Source organism: Diceros bicornis, chromosome 18 (genome assembly GCF_020826845.1).
Source record: "Diceros bicornis minor isolate mBicDic1 chromosome 18, mDicBic1.mat.cur, whole genome shotgun sequence".
Classification (NCBI taxonomy): domain Eukaryota; kingdom Metazoa; phylum Chordata; class Mammalia; order Perissodactyla; family Rhinocerotidae; genus Diceros; species Diceros bicornis.
Genome location: NC_080757.1, coordinates 50,874,385 through 50,891,219, shown reverse-complemented (window position 1 = coordinate 50,891,219; position 16,835 = coordinate 50,874,385). Strand labels below are relative to the sequence as shown.

Genomic DNA, 16,835 nt, shown 5'->3' with positions numbered 1-16,835 from the left:
GCGACCTTTAAACATTTGAGGATAAGGAAAAAACCAAAAAACAAGTTCTTGAATCCAGAAGGCAAAATCATGAGCCCATCTCAACCTGGCTGGGGTACCACCACCTCCAGCACACTCGCTCAAGGAGGGCAGATAGGAGGACATAGTAGCCCAGAGGAAGCACATATTAAGAGTCAACCAACAACACTAGTACTAGAGCCTAGTGCTCCAGTCCCTCTCTGGCAATTCAGCCAAAATTAAAACAAAACAAATAATAGTAAGCCAGTTTCATATACCATTAGGTAAAAGTGCCAGAGGTAACGTGGGGACTAGCCCTAACAAAAGGTCCAAGAGGCCTTCGTTTCACAAGCAACAGACCATTGTTTTGTCTCATCATGTTTCCCAATAAAAGCTGCATTCCAAATGCTTCTTCCGAAGAGCATGGAGGCCAAGGAATGATAACCTTGAGGAAACTGTACTATCAAACAGTCTTCAGAGGTCCACCCCTTCCTCAGCAGCAAGTGGCCTCTCTGAGCAAGAGCTGCTCCTCTCCAAGGGTCACAGCTGGATTTGTCACCATCTCGGATTCCCCTTCTTCCCATTTCTCATCTGCTCCTGCAGGATGCCCAAATAAACTAACCTGGCTCCATTTTGTACTTTTCTTTTGGTATCCTCTTCCAGCAGCACTTGCAACGTTTATTAGTATCAAGTTATGCTAAGCATCATGGTTGCTATGCAGACAAATCACTCAGTTTTCTGGAGAAAATTATCCCCTCCCCTAATTTCCTCGATTCCACTGGCAATTGCCACAAAAACAAAGTTTAAAGAATAAGTCTGACTCCTTCCATCTTTCCACTCCAACTTTCTTTATATTCCCTTCTCAAACCCCCAATACTGTCTATTGTCCCCTCACGGGCAAGTATATCCACAGTTATCCAGTGTTGCATAGGAGGCAGCCTGAAAAACACTAGAACTACTTTGCAAGGCCTCTAAGTAACTAATTAACACTCTCAAACTACCTACTGTCTTCTCCTCTCTGTGTCTTATCTATGTCCCATCCCTTATCCTCCAGTGGGTCCTACCACCTTTCCTTGATGCTCTAACATCAAATTACTTATCGCCCTCATAAAGGAGTTTCTCACTTTTGTGACACGATGCACGATGTTCCTTCTGCTGGGAATACCTTTCCCTCCTCTACTTCTCTTTCACTTGGAAAATACTTCACATGGCCTCAGCTCAGGATTTACCTTCTCGAGAAACTCTATCCTAATGCTTTTCCTCTGAGTTCCCCCAATACCCTATGCATATCTCCATCACTGGACTTGCCATACTGCACTGTAATTATTGATTGATGAGACTCTTCTACTTGACTTTGAGCTCCAGGAGGGCAGGCATTGGGATAGAGGCATCTTTGTTTCTCCAGCTTCGGGGGCACATTCCATAAATGCTTTTGGAGTGAATGTATGCATAATGGATTAAAACTGATGGAGGAAATTCATGAGAACTCCTCTTCTTCCTTAACATTGGCATCTGGGAAATGAGGCTCTCTTACCACTGTGAGGTAAAGTCAACAAACTCTTCAGAGAACTTGTCTGCCGGGAGTTGCGGTGATGGCTCCTCTACCACCTGTTTGAGCTGCTGAAAAGGGGTTCCCCATGAATCATAGGGAAACCGAAGGATGGCCAACTCAATCTAGAGGGGAGAGGAACACAAGGAGATAACAGCTTAAATAGGGCTACTTTAGGGAACCTACTGTGTTTTGTTCCAGGAGAATGAGAGGGAAATACAAGGTGAAGTTCAAGTAAAATTTGGGGGAAAAATTAGCTAATAATAGGTTTCCCAGCATTTTGCTCCCAATTCCTAGTGCTAGGGATTTTCAAATACTATCTTAGTAGAGACAGCCATTTAAGCCTATTTAAAACTGGGTCCTCACTAAAACCCACTGTGACACTTAATAAAATTGTAAGCCAGCAGTGTGAAACTTCAGGATGGAAAGCAACCAGGTTTTCAAATGTTTGGTCTGAAAAATAATTCTCACCCTAAGATTTTACAGAGCTGTACCTCTGCTGCCATCTGCAGGTCCCTTGCTAGAATGAACAAAAAAAACACCCTTGGACCAAATGACTGATCTTTTTTTGGATTTGAGTAAGGCCACTTTGCCATTAGAAGATCACATGTATTCTGGGCAAGGATGTGAAATAACTCACGGGATTTAATCAGCTGCTGTGCTGGGAAGGAGCCAAGACCACAGCAGATAATTCCAGACCTTGGTGATAGACTAAAAATTTATGATCGTCAAAGTTATGAATAAGAGACTAATTGTATAACTTTAAGGCTGTGCCTAAGAAAATTATCCTATTTGTTACCATGTCTTTTGGCTATACTTGACCTCACTGGCCAAGACTTCCACCAGGACCGTATTCTGGGAAGCGTAGCCCATGTCCTGGATAACATGGCTCTATCAGGGTCCACACATATTAGCACTCTTTGAGTCACTTAAGCTTCTTCCTGCCTGGATTAGAATAATTTAATTTTAAACTGTAAGGAAAACTATCAGGAACTATAGTCAGACCCTCTCATTTTACAGATGGGGACAGTAACACAGTCCACGTGCCTCCATTAGTCACTCAAGGGCATACAACTAGGTAGAAGTAGAATGAAGAGAGAAACTGGGTTTGCCCAATCCCAGTTCAATATTTCTACTACATCACACTGAAACAATTGTCACTCAAATTCTCCTGCTATCTCAGGCATGAAAGGATGCTGAAGACCAGCATTTAGGGCGTTTGCCTCTTGGTCTCAAAGTCCGCCCCATTTCAGCTTCATGCCCAGAACCTCATAGTCTGCGATGATTATCACACACTACCATTGTGATGCCCAGACTCCAAATGTCAGACTTCACACTGTATCCCTTCTGGTTGAGCTCTGGGTTTATTCTTTCAGGCTGGAAAGGAGACAGAAAAAGACAACTGAGATGACATTCTTAGCTCAACAACATCTCTGGGGGTGGGGGTGGCACCAGCTGCCAAGCGAGTTGTTTTAAGCTGTTAACGTGCCTCCCAGGCCAAGAAGACTCACTAACTACAATAAATATCAACATCTCCATGGGACTTTCCTCATTCTACATTAGTCTTTTCTTGGAGACAGTAACGGATCAAAGTCCCCTCACAATTCAAAACTAGTTTCAATTTCGCCTTAAGAAGAAACAGGATATACACTATAAAGCTACTTTGCCAGCCTAGAATTTCCCTTGTTTAAAATCACAACAGTCCAGAGCTCAGTAAAAAGAATCAACAAGAGTCACTGGGCTACTGTCTGGTGTTAATAGACCTAAACAACTTTTAGCTAAACATGGACAGGAAGCTTTTTAACTCCAAGCACAAGTTCATTTCCAAATAGAATAAAGTCAAGTCCCTTAAGTTAAAGAGAGTCCCAAGTCTCTGCTAATGGCAAAGAACCTTCATAGCCATGAGGACTAACCTAACCGACTTGTTTGACTGTGTGGGCTGTATGTATTACTTACACGGTTTTTCAAATAATATACCTCTTTACTTGATTTTTAAAAAATAATACATATGAAGCAAGTGACTAAGGATTTCAGACAGGAAATACTTAAGAAAAAAGAAGATGCAGAGTATTTCTTGCATCTTAGGCACATTTCAGTTTTCCCTCTGTGGCCATCCATTTCCTATTTCCTGGGATGGTTTGCCAGCAATTCCATTCTCAGATGCCACCCCCAGCTGCTGTACTTACAGCCATGTATGGTTTGCATCCTGCGTCAATAGTTTTAGCAACAGAGTCTACAAGGTAGCCGCTGATTCCAAAATCGCACATCTTCACTTGGCCCAGAGCATTGATCAGCACGTTGGAAGGCTTGACATCTGAAAGCAAGAAGAACCAGGAGCCCATCATCCCAGCCTGCTTTGAAGCTTTATCTCTGGGCCACCAGAGGGCCTGTTATCTCCATTTCTCCTTCACCTTCCTTTCCTGACGAGGCCCAACACAGAAGTAACTGCCATCCTCGCCTCACAGGCATATACCTATCGCTTTCAACTTGATTTTCTATTTCATGTTTTGTCCTTTGTGTAGGATTGTGAATCCATCAATGGAAAGAACCGTCTACTGTATTTAATTTGTCATCTTCATTGCCTCCATACATATACGGTCATACATCACTTAACGATGAGGATATGTTCTGAGAAATGTGTTGTTGGGTGATTTCGTCATTGTGCGAACATCATAGAATGTACTTACACAAACCTAGATGGTATAGCCTACTACACACCCAGGCTATATGGTACTCATCGTATAGGACCACCGTTGCATCTGCGGTCCACTGTTGACTGAAATGTTGTTACGCGGTACATGACTGTAGAAGAACTTAAAAAATTATTACCAAATCAAATGCCCAGTTCTATAGGCATAGTCTCTATTATCCAAGATGAATAAGTTCTAGAGATCTTCTGTACAACATTGTACCTACAATGAACAATACTATATTATACACTTACAAATTCATTATGAGGGTAGATCTCATGTTAAGTGTTCTTATGACAATAAAATAATTTTTTAAAAAGCCCAGTTCATAATGATCTATTGCACATTTAGTGTAGGAGTAATAAATCGTGGAATGAAAAGGCAGACTACGACATAACAATACAACAAACATAATCAAAGCCACCAATTTTTTTCTTTTTTAATGAGTAAGGTTAGCCCTGAGCTAACATCCGATACCAATCCTCCTCTTTTTTCCTCAGGAAGATTGGCCCTGGGCTAACATCCATGCCCATCTTCCTCTACTTTATATGGGACACTGCCACAGCATGGCTTGATAAGCAGTGTGTCGCTGCATGACCGGGATCCGAACCTGCAAACCCCGGACCGCCGAAGCAGAGCACATACACTTAATTGCTACGCCATCAGGCCGGCCCCCAAAGCCATCAATTTTAATTGAAGCTTCTGCAAGAGGTATGTCAGAGATCACATAGGGTAACTCATCATAAACTCAGATATTCCAGATCACAAAGCCGGTCACAGAATACACATAGGGATGAAGGGGTATTACTGAACAATTCTTAAATGAATGCTTCAGCCTGAAAAGATGTCACACACCTACCCACACCCCCCAAGGAGATGAACTCTTGTTATCTTTGGATAATGGAATTCGAAATTACAGTTAATTTTTTTCACAAAGGACATGTAATCAGAAGAAATAAGTAATTCTAAAACTTCAAAAATTATCCTTTATAATTTTTCCCTGAAACTGAATGGCAGATATACAAATTTCATTTTATTTGTTATACTTGATATACATTCTCCAATATGAATGAAATATTTCATAATTTTGAAATAAACCCTTAAAAATAGGTTTCACATTTGTGGGTAATCCACATCTGTCTTCCTGTTTGATTCCTTCCCACTTTCTTCTCCTCCTCTTCCTCCTTCCTATTTTTCCAATTTTTAATAATAACAATTAATAATGATAATAACAATCATAATAGGCATACTGTTTGAAGCATTTTACATTATTTTCAGGCTCAGAGAGTTTAAGAATTATCAAATCACAATGCCCTATTAGCTATCAATACTTTCCATTAATTCTTCCAAAGAGCTGGTTGAGCATATCTCTTCCAAGAAGCTTTCCTTGACTGTAGTCACCCAGTGCGAATCATTTCCTTGTTTTATATTCTACCTATTCTACTTCCATATTTGGTACTTTCATATTTCTAATCTGTTTTTTTTTTTCTCATGTGTTTGTTGTATTGTCTTCTTTCCCTATGTAGAATTTTAATCAGAATATGTTTTCTTTCAGATACCTCTTAGGGCTTCTATTATAGTGCTGTATAAATACAGTACTGTATAAATGCTGGGAAAATGATTATAAAAGATAAACGGATGGATGAAAGATGGAAGAATGCATATATGGGTGGATGGATGGATGGATGGACAAAGAGATAACAAGTCAATAGGAGGGAAGAAAGGGAAGGAGGGAGTGGAGGAAGAGGCAAATCTACCAATTTTTTCATCTTATCCGGCCTCCTGCTGTCTGAAAGGGCTATGCTTTATACCAGAACTTTTCACACTTTAATGTGCAAGAATTACCTGGGAATCTTGTTAAAATGCAGATTCTAATTCAGCTGGTTTTGGGACCCATGATTCTATTTTTCTAACAAGCTCCCAGGTGATGGCCAACACTAGATGATTTTTTATCCTATTCTCTAACATTCTCAGTGGGGGTAATCCCACAGCTCTGCTTGGTAACAGGTATTCTAGATTCAATTTAGGTGCAACATAAAGCCCATGGCATCTGATGTGCTCACACAAGATAGAGAACAGCTACATATGTGATTTGCAATTCAGTCCCAAAGGAAAACCCCTCAGTTCTCTCGCCTGACTCAATTTCACTTCCATCCATTGGACGGGGGAAAAAACAAACTCTGGTAAAAGAAATGAACTTTATAAAAGGAACAGCCAAGGCAGTTCCATGGATGCTTACCTCGATGAATGACAGAGAGTTTACTGTGTAAATGTTCTAATGCTTTTACAATCTGCAAGAGAAACACAAGATAGATTTATTTCCCCCATCACTGGAAAGACATTGAATGTTAAGTATATACAAGTTTATTGTCCCTGGCTTAAGGTCACAAGGTGAAGTATTTCCTCACATAGTCATGGTCCTATCCAGGAAAATACACAGGAAGTTACACAAATTGGGCTCCGCGCACCAGAGAGGACTATATCTTATAGCAGAGAGAATGTCTCACTCATATATCTTGTTTTTCATTTGGCCTCCAGCATTTTTTTCTCTTCACCCTCCTGAACCTCAATAGCCATAGGGAGCAGCCCTTCATTTCATTTTATTTTCTTCTGCTTCCTTCAGTGCCTATTCGTCCTAAGAAAACACTTAAAAATCTACAAATGAAAATCAAAATAAACTAATATCAGAATATAGACACCAGGAACGTGGTCATAGCAGATGAATGCACTGCCTTGAGGCACTTTAACTGAGAGTTTACCAAAAACCAAGTCAGGGCTAGAATCTTCTACATAATGCTCAGAAAGAAAAGCATTCATTTATCCCACCACAGATGCACTCATGCATTCAACAGACATGTACTAGACGGGAGCTATGGTCCAGGCAGTGTTTCTTCATACTGGGGGTACGAGGACACATAAGACCCAGCCTTCTCAGATTCTCTTTGTAGTAGGATTCATGATGTACTCACAGAAACTGCTATTTTCCCTAAGATGTCCTCTGGAATTGTTTGGCCTTTATCAATCACTTGTTTGTAGAATTTATCTAGCGATGTATCCATGAGCTCCATGCAGATCCAAACATCACCCTGGATACCGATTGGTTCAGAGATTGTTAGAGAGGATGGAAAAGGGAAAAAGAGGAAACAGTTAACACCTGTCAGGAAAAACTGACTATTTCTTGCTTGTGTTTTTGGAGGAAATGTAGAGTTTTCCTTCAAGATTCCAAAGGAATTTATAAACAAGCAAGATTATCTCCAAAGAGCAAACCAGCAGACGGCCACGCAGAACTTGCATGTGATCACCTACTCCTTAACGAAAACTAGGATCTAAGTACTAATTGCTACAAGCAATAGACTCCCAGAAATCCAAGCCTTGACTGTTACTGCTCTCTGCGAGATAAGTGTAGATGCCTACTCCACGTCTGACTTCCCACACAGAGCACTGGCAACAGTTCATCAAAAGGCTGGTTTTAAGAGTGAGGTGAAGCATCATAATCCATATAATGGTAACGTGAAAGCAGAGGTAGAGCAGAGGTAAATGTAAACCTACATGGTACACAAGGCTACATGAAGCTTATCAAGTGGCCAAAAGACCGGAGTATTTCAGATTTGAAAGAATCTATCCAAATCAGTGTACAGACAATTGATATAGACAGTTCTGCCAACATAGACAAACCAAAACAGAAAGGAGAAGGGGAGCCTCAGCATCTTTAAAAGGGCTAAACACATTTGAAAATACCATAATTTCAAGCCAACCTTGCACCAGGGCATGTCATCACTGCACAAGAGTAAAACTCTTTGCAGAGGACACGTCTAACAAGAAAGAGTGCCGTGACTGCGCATGGTATTTACGTGATCAGAGTAACTTCTTTCTCAAGTTACTGTTCTCCTCGGACTTTGAATTGAAGGATCACCTACCTCCCGGAAGAGTGCGCCATAAAAGGTGACCGTAAAAGGACAGTCCACTGTCCTCATGGAAATATCCAAATCCATCAATAGCCTTTTCTGCTCCTGGGTATTCACTGTGGCCCGGATCCGCTGAATGGGAATGCATGAAAAAATTTATGGTTACTGCTCTGAGGATGAGTCAGTTAGTAAGGCAGGGACCTTAAAGAGTCCCATCCTGAAAACAGGACAAAAATTCACAGCACAACTTCTAGCAACAACCTTTCAAATATTTACCCTAAGTGATTAGCTATTTGTAACAAATGAAAAATAAGGAAGACTGCTACTCTTTGATTTCCTGAATAATCCCTGGTAAGAAGCAAACTGATAATATATTTTAGAGAGTGTGCAAATGTTTGAGAATGTATTTCCAAGTTGCAAAAACAGTCTGGTTTACTGTATTATGTCTGTTCAGTGCAAAGACTGTTAATTATTTTGTGGCTGATTTCAGGGTCCTCCAAAAAAAAGCCAAAAGCCCCTCTTTGGGAACATGTAAGAATATTTGGACTAAACAGCAACTGTGAGAGAATTGACACAGCTAGAGGAAACGGAAGGAATCAAACAGAGATGGAGAAACCATTCATTCCTATCCCAGTGCTTCTGAGAGAAGAGAAATCTGTCACACCAGCAAATGTGGCCTTACAGAAACATGACTATGCCATTAAATGACAGGAAAGATATAATATCACTAGGCTTTCACATTTTTTGCCTACTTAGCAAAGAGTTGGCAAAAAAAAAAAAAAAATTGAAAAATCTACAAAGTAAGGGAAAGATACCTCTATTCTCCAAAAACAAAGGGATCCAAATCATCTGACCACCCACATTCCTAAGAATGGCCCAGATCTGTTCATTCATCAGAGATGGTCATTCTCCAAGGTCTTTTCAGTATCTTCTCAAGAAATATGCAATGATTCTAAATTTCTTTGTACAGCTAACAATTATGCAAATTCACTCAAGATGTATTTTATCCTCCTTTCTTCCACAAATGGAGATAATTTAGAGACATAACAACCAAATGCAACATGTGAATTTTGTTTGGATTCTGATTTGAACAACCAACAGAAAAAAAAAAAAAACTTTGAGACGATCAAGGTAATTTCAATTTGGACCTGGTATTAGAGGACACTAAGGAAGTATTGTTAATTCTTTTCAGTGTAATGATGACACGGCGGCTGCATAAAAAATTAAAAGGAGGATGTCGCATTTATTAGTTAAAAAAAAAAACAGTAGATGTAACTCACACCAAGGAAGAATTTTCCACACACATTTGGAGGGAAATATTGTTCCCTACAAATAATTTTTCTGTTTCGTCCCATTGAAGATTATTTTGCTTCTATGAAAAGAGCTGATCTGCAATTGAGATGGACAAACATATACACCACAGATAGAAAACGTTGGGGGAATGTCAACTCTACCTTCACCGCCATGATCTGCCCGCTGGGCACGTGTCGCATCTTCTCCACCACCCCGTACGCACCTCGTCCCAGTTCCATTATAGGCTCCAGGTCATCCGCCTTCACCTCAAAGTTCTGCAAGAGAGAACAGTAATAACACAATAGGAAAGAGAAAAATCAACTGGACATAGACTACGTTGTCTTCTCTCTGGTTTTTCCCAATGTTCTAACGATTATTTCCATTTCTGGTCCAGAAGCTTCTGGTCTAGAAGCTTTTCCAAGCAGCCACTGAAAGCAAGAAGCGCTGGGAGATGTTTCGACTCCCGCAGCATGCCACCTGCTTGTCACAGGCAATACAGAACTCCAACTCAGCTTCCAAATTGCTCAGTGTAAGCTGTCTACATAGTGGTTCTTTAGCCATGTCCCCTTAGTTACATGAGTAATCCATTTGCTGACTGATGGCAACTAGATCTATGCTCGGATCTTGAGGAATGTACCCCAAAGAGAGTCATCTACTCTTCTCAAATACCTTCTATCACGACCACAATAGCCTGATTTCAATTCAACATTCAAAACTGCAAGAGCTCCGCATACCATCTGTGTTTAAATTTAAAGTTTTTTGACCCACCCCCTGACAGTATGTTACAAAAAGTAAACTTTCAATGGCCAGTCAGAAAGCACATACGTAAAATGGCCAAGATACTAACTGTCAGACATGACTTTTCTCACCTGACTTCCAATAGAAATGCAAGCTTTGGAGTCTAAATCTCGAGGTGGCCTAGGAAAGACAAGGAGGAAAAGAAAAAACATGAGATATTTAGTCAAATACATCCTTCACAAATCATAAGCGACTGGAGAGATTTTTCCTTAGAAATAAGGTGAAAGTTCACGAGTAAATAAAGCAACATAAAAGTGTTAATAGTCTGGGATTTTGAATAAAATACATTTGGGTTTAAATTACTTAATCTATTTGAGCTTCTATTTTTTCTTTGAGGATATCAGTATACCTACCTCATGGAGTAGGAGCGAGTATTAAATGAGATATTCCAAGTAAAATGCTTAAAAGAATGCCTGGCATATAGTAAATATCCAATAAACACAAGCCATATGTATGTTGTTATATAGATAATTATACTGTTCTAGTAAGCCTGAAACTTTTTCTTTCATCCAGGAGCAGCAATGTGTCCAATTACCCCACCAGTTTTCCACAACTGCTTAAAAAAAAGAGACCACAATTGGTATAGGGTTCTGTTAACTCACAAAATTCATAGAACATAGGAATTCCAAATCTATCTAGTCCTTGCCTTTATAGATGGAAAACGTGAGGTGAAGTGACTTGCCCAAGGTCACAACTAACCCAGGTCTCCTGATTTTCAGATCAGAATGCTTTCTGTTCTACCAGGCTGTCTAATCTAGCTGTGGTATTTCTTCTATACTTAGTGTACAAACTGGCCAGAGGTCATCTCAGCAGCCAGAAGCTGGCTGATTTTGTGTCTCCATAAGAGAGAGCACATAGTCCCTTCATGTGTATTTATTTCTGCTACTTCATTGCTACCCAGTTATATCAATCCACTCAAGAAAAAGATGTTCAGCTTTGGCTGTGCACCTAACTAGAAACATAGAAAAGCATTTTCTTGAAATAAATGCACCAAAAGTATCACAACAAAAGCAGTAAATGCTAAGAAACATACTGTTAATATGATCAAACAAAGAAAGCAACTAGAGGCTAAAGAATCCTGGTGCTGCCAGAACAAAGAGTGACCAAAGAGACCCTCAGGTCTCCCTGAAGGGACATTCCATGCCAGAATTATCTCTAGAAAAATACAAGGGAAGATGAAAGGAAGAGAGAAAAGAATCCTTTGCCAGTGACGATTTTCCCCAACTCTAATTTATTATAATTCTTCCCCTTTTGCTGAAACTGACTAAGTAAATAAAACAATAAGGAAAAAGTAGGAATATAAATACACGTATAAACACGAATCTAAAGTTTTAATGGCAAGCCTTCTCTCACCTCCAAAACCCTTTGATATGCATAGAATACTTAAAATTTTTCTCTACTAACTTAAAACCAAGGACTAGGAGGGAGAGAGAGAGAAACACACGCACACACAGCAGTGAGATTTTTATGTACCTTGTGTTTCTGAGCAGGGAATTTTTCTTCAGAACCAAATTTCTAAAAATCTAATTTTTCATTCTCAAAATTTCCAAAGTTGTTTTTCTTTAGTGTCACAATTTGTTTGTACTAATTGCAACGGAACTTTGAAATAAAGACAAATATTACTTGAAACATGTGACTAAGACAAACAATAAAAAGTCCTTTGCAATTGTTCAGCACCCTTCCTTTTCAAAAGTATGAAGTAACTAATTATTTGGGGCTACCTCTATTTTCTTGCCATCCAATGAGAATATTGGGTAAGACCTCTTCCGGGTCTGATATTCTAGTATTTTATACCAGGGCTCCGCAAATGACAGCCTGTGGCCCAGCTAAGAAAGATTTTCACAAATTCAAAGGACTGTAAAATAACCCAAAACAGGCGCCAGCCTGGTGGTGTAGTGGTTAAGTGCTCGCGCTCCACTTTGGCAGCCCAGGGTTCGCAGATTCGGATCCCCGGCCCGCACCAACGCACCGCTTGTCAAGCCATGCTGTGGCGGCAACCCAGTAGAGGAAAGTAGAGGAAGATGGGCATGGATGTTAGCCCACGGCCAATCTTCCTCAGCAAAAAGAGGAGGATTGGCATCAGATGTTAGCTCAGGGCTAATCTTCCTCACAAAAATTAAAAATTAAAAAAAAATAACACAACAAAGAATATCCAATAGAGGCCAGTGTGGTCCTGGTAGCCTAAAATCTTTATTATCTGGCCTTTTCCAAAAAAAAAAAGTTTACTGACTCCAGCTTTCTACCAACCTTGCATTATACCTCTACCTAATAGGAGGGGGGTTTCATGCCATTTTCCAGATTGAGAAAAACGAAACCCAGAAAAACTCAGTGATTTGCTGAAGCCATACAGTCCTTAATAGAGTTGAGAATAAAATTCATGTCACTTGAATCTCAGTCTTGACCTAAGGAGGAAAGGAATATGCTGAAAATCGGGCTAAGTACTTCACCTGCATCTCATTTAATTCTTTTAACACACACACACACACACACACACACACACACACACACACACACCTGTGAGTATCATCATTCCCATGTTCCAGATGAAAAGCTGTTTGGCTTAGAGTTTAACTAACTTGCTCCCAAGTGGTGAAGCCAGAATTCCAACCCAAGTCTAATTGAATCCAAGGAAGCTACTCCCAACACCCAGGCCTCCTCTAATGAAAATGATCAATCCACCCAAGCCTGGGGCCTTCGGGCTCATCAAGTCTGCCAAGAGCATCAAATGAAGAGGCCAAGACTGACAGCCCATATTAGATTAGTTGACACTGTGTTCTGTCCAGGGCTGGGCATATTAGTTTGCCTGGAGCACTGAATCTCTGCAGGAGGTTTAAACTGTGGGTGGATGTTTTCTGTCACTTACTCAATATTTTAGTCCTCTGGGAAAAGAACCAAGCTTATTACAAAATTCCTTCCCTGGAAGGCCAAAGGTATTCCAAAGGTCACCTAGTATTAGTTTTTTATATGAACAACCAGCTCCGGTTTATTATAATAATTATTAATTTATAATGCTACAGGAGTAATCAGTTCATTGGTTATTATTACAATCATTATTCATCTATTTGACAAAATTTATTAAGCATCTACTTGGGCCAGAGACTGCACTAGACTCTTTACATAAAATATCTTCTTTAATTTTCACAACTCTTAGACGTATTATTCTCTCTATTTTAATGTGAAGAATTAACATTGAAACAGACTAAACAGGGGGGCCGGCCCCGTGGCTTAGCAGTTAAGTGCTCACGCTCTGCTGCTGGCGGCCCGGGGTTCGGATCTGGGCGCGCACCGCTGCACCGCTTGTCAGGCCATGCTGTGGCGGCGTCCCACATAAAGTGGAGGAAGATGGGCACGGATGTTAGCCCAGGGCCAGTCTTCCTCAGCAAAAAGAGGAGGATTGGCATGGGCTGATCTTCCTCACAGGAAAAAAAAAAAAAAAAGAAACAGACTAAATAATTTAAAGTCATTCATAGAGATGGTGAGTTTAGAACCCAGAGCCGTACCACAATGTCTTCTCAAGTGCAGAAGTAAAAGATCGTGCCTCTCATCTCAGAGCCACGGGCCACAGTGTCTACAGTTTGGCCACAGTCTCTACCAGTCTAATGTGTATGAGGCTAAGAACACATACTTGAGAGTCAGAGAGGCCTGAGTTTGTCTGCCAGCTCTTCCACTTCACAATAATAATTATTAAGTGGAGTAATATAATAACAACACTTGGAGTGACCTTCATTGAGAAATTACAACAGAACCGGCAGTAGTCTAGACACTTAACATGGATTATGACATCTAGTCCTCATAGCAACCACATCATTGTTTATTCCTATTTTTCAAAAGGGGAAACCAAGGCTTAGTGGGGTTAGGCAACTTGCCTAAGGTATTCAACTAGTGAAGTTTAGATCCCAAATACGAGGCTAGGCATTCTAGTGCCATGAGCCTGAACTCTTACCCTCAAAGCAATCTCAACTGCTTTGAGCAAGACACCTGACCCTTGCACAGGTCTCTTTTCTCACTTATAAAGTGAGAGCAATAGTAACTGCCTCCCGAGTTTCTCGTGACGATTAAATGAAATAATGTTGACTAGCACAGAATCGATTTAGAATTCATTACTGCCAATCGAGTGAGGGGACAGCTCAGAAATCTGAGTCAAAGACACATTGGCATCAGTCACTCAAAGAAAGAGCTCAAGCAGTGCGACCACACAGATGGAACTAAGGAGAATGGAGCTCTGTCTCAGGCTATTTATTTTTGTGTATTACAGCTGAAGGAGGCAGGGGATAAACGTAAGAGTCACCAAGCCAACCTCAAAAAATTGCCAAGAAAAACACAAAATGTGGAAGCTACTTCTTTAGGAGTATAAATTTAAGCCTCAGTATTAAAATCATAATAATAATAAGCCTCTCCATGAGCTAAAGTGGTATAGTCTACAATAATGAAGTGATGCTCTTGCCTTTACACAGTGAAAAAGAAAAGCAAACTCAAAGTTTATTCTACCACATAAGGGAAAGACAACACAGAAACTAAGTTTGTCCTTGTATAAGTTTTTATTCATTTGTTTATACCAAGAAAGGATTTACAGTGGCTTGCAAAAATTCATAAAATACAGAAAATTAATATAAATTAGAAAGGTGAAGAATCAAAATTTAAAGGAAAGGAATGTAAGACAGCTGGAAGGTTGATATAAGAATGTATCCCAAAGGAAATAATAAACATAAGAGCAGAAATCAATAAAATTGAAAACAGGAAAACAAAGTTGGCTCTTAAAAAAATCAATAAAATTGATAAACCTCTAGTAAGACTGACACAGAAAACAAGAGAGAAGACATAAATTACCAATATAAGGAAAAAAAACAGGATATATCAGAACATATCCTGTAGCCATTAAAAGGATAATCAGGAAATACTATGAACAACTTTACTCTAGTTAAACTCGACAACTTAGAAGAAATAGACTAATTCCTTGAAAACCACAAACTACCAAAACTTAGCCACGATGAAACAGAGCATCTGAATAGTCCTACAACTATTAAAGAAATTGAGTTTGTAATTAAAAAGCTTCAGAGAAAGAAATGTCCAGGCTCATTTTGTTTTAATGGAGAATTTTAGCAAACATTAAAAAAAAGAATTAACACCAATTTTATACAATGTCTACCAGAAAAATAAAAAGGAACTCTTACCAACTCATTTATGAGGTCAGTATTACCTTAATACCAAAACCAGAAAATAATGGCACACACCAAAAAAAAAACCACTACAGACTAACCTCTCTCATGAACTTAAACACAAAAATCCTCAACAAAATTTTAGCAGACTGAATTCAACAGTGTATTGAAAAAATATATACCACAACCAAGTGGGATTTATTTTGGGTATGCAAGGATAGTTTAATATTTACAAATCAATCAATATAATCCATATCAACAATACAAAGAAGAAAAATCTGATCATAAACTGATGCACAAAAAAGCATTCAACAAAATTCAACACATATTCATGATAAAAACTCTCAGTACACTATGACTAGAGGGGAACTTTTTCAACATCATAAACAGCATCTACAAAACCTAACATGCTTAATGATAAAAGATTGAATGCTTTCCCTCTAAGAACAAAGCAAGGTTGTCTGCTCTTACCAGTCTTATTTAACATAGTACTGGACATTCTTGCCACTGAAATAAAGCAAAAAAATACAGTTTGGAAAGGAAGAAATAAAACTGTCTCTATTTGTGGAAGGCATGCCTGTCTACACAGAAATCTCTAAGGAATCTACAAAAAAAGCTCCGAGAACTACTAAGTGAGTTTAGTGACAGGATACAAGATCAACACAGAAAAATCAATTGCGTTTCTATACACTGACAATGAACAAGTGGAAACTAAAATCAAAAATGGAATACCATTTACAATTGCTCCAAAAAAAAAAAGAAATACATAGGTACAAGTCTTAACAAAACCTAATGCAGACAATCTGTATGATGAAAAGTATACAATATTATTGAAAGAAATCAAAGAAAATCTAAATACTTGGAGAAATCTACCATATTCATGGATTGGAAGACTCAATGTAGTAAAGAGTTTATTTGAAGTTTATTTGAAGATATAGACAAGCTTATTCTAAAACTTATATGAAAAGAAAAAAGCCATAGAATAGCCAAAATAATTTTGAAAAAGGAGAACAACATGGGAGGAATCATTTTTCCCAATGTTCAAGCTTACTGTAAAGCTACAGTAATCAAGACAGTGTGATATGGGCAGAGGATAGACACATAGATCAACAAAACAGAGAACTCAGAAACAGATCCAAACAAATATGCTAATCAATATTTGACAAAAGAGCAAAAGCAATTCAATGGAGGCAGGATAGCCTTTTCAACAAAATGATGCTGGAGCAACTGGAAATCCATTTGCAAAAAATAAAGCTCAACATAAATCTCACACCTTATACAAAAATTAAACTCAAAATGTATCATGGACTTAAATCTAAAATGTACAACTATAAAACTTCTAGAAAAGAACATAGGAGAAAATCTTTAGGACCTGTGATTAGGCAAAAGGTTCTAAAACTTGTCACCAAAAGCATGATCCATAGGAGGAAAAATTGATAGATCGGAC

General features: G+C 39.1%; 1 protein-coding gene across 3 annotated transcripts in view; it reads right to left on the bottom strand.

Moving 5' to 3' along the window:
* The window catches only part of MAP2K6 (mitogen-activated protein kinase kinase 6), a 117,372-nt gene that overhangs the window by 24,052 nt on the left and 76,485 nt on the right, over positions 1–16,835 (bottom strand). For all 3 annotated transcript variants that reach the window (XM_058561447.1, XM_058561449.1, XM_058561448.1), the window contains exons 3-10: positions 10,304–10,352; positions 9,596–9,709; positions 8,154–8,273; positions 7,206–7,322; positions 6,476–6,527; positions 3,733–3,860; positions 2,846–2,923; positions 1,532–1,671 (exon numbers count right to left, since the gene is read on the bottom strand). In XM_058561447.1, the coding sequence (XP_058417430.1) occupies positions 1,532–1,671; positions 2,846–2,923; positions 3,733–3,860; positions 6,476–6,527; positions 7,206–7,322; positions 8,154–8,273; positions 9,596–9,709; positions 10,304–10,352 (798 nt within the window). The remainder of the gene's footprint in view (positions 1–1,531; positions 1,672–2,845; positions 2,924–3,732; positions 3,861–6,475; positions 6,528–7,205; positions 7,323–8,153; positions 8,274–9,595; positions 9,710–10,303; positions 10,353–16,835) is intronic.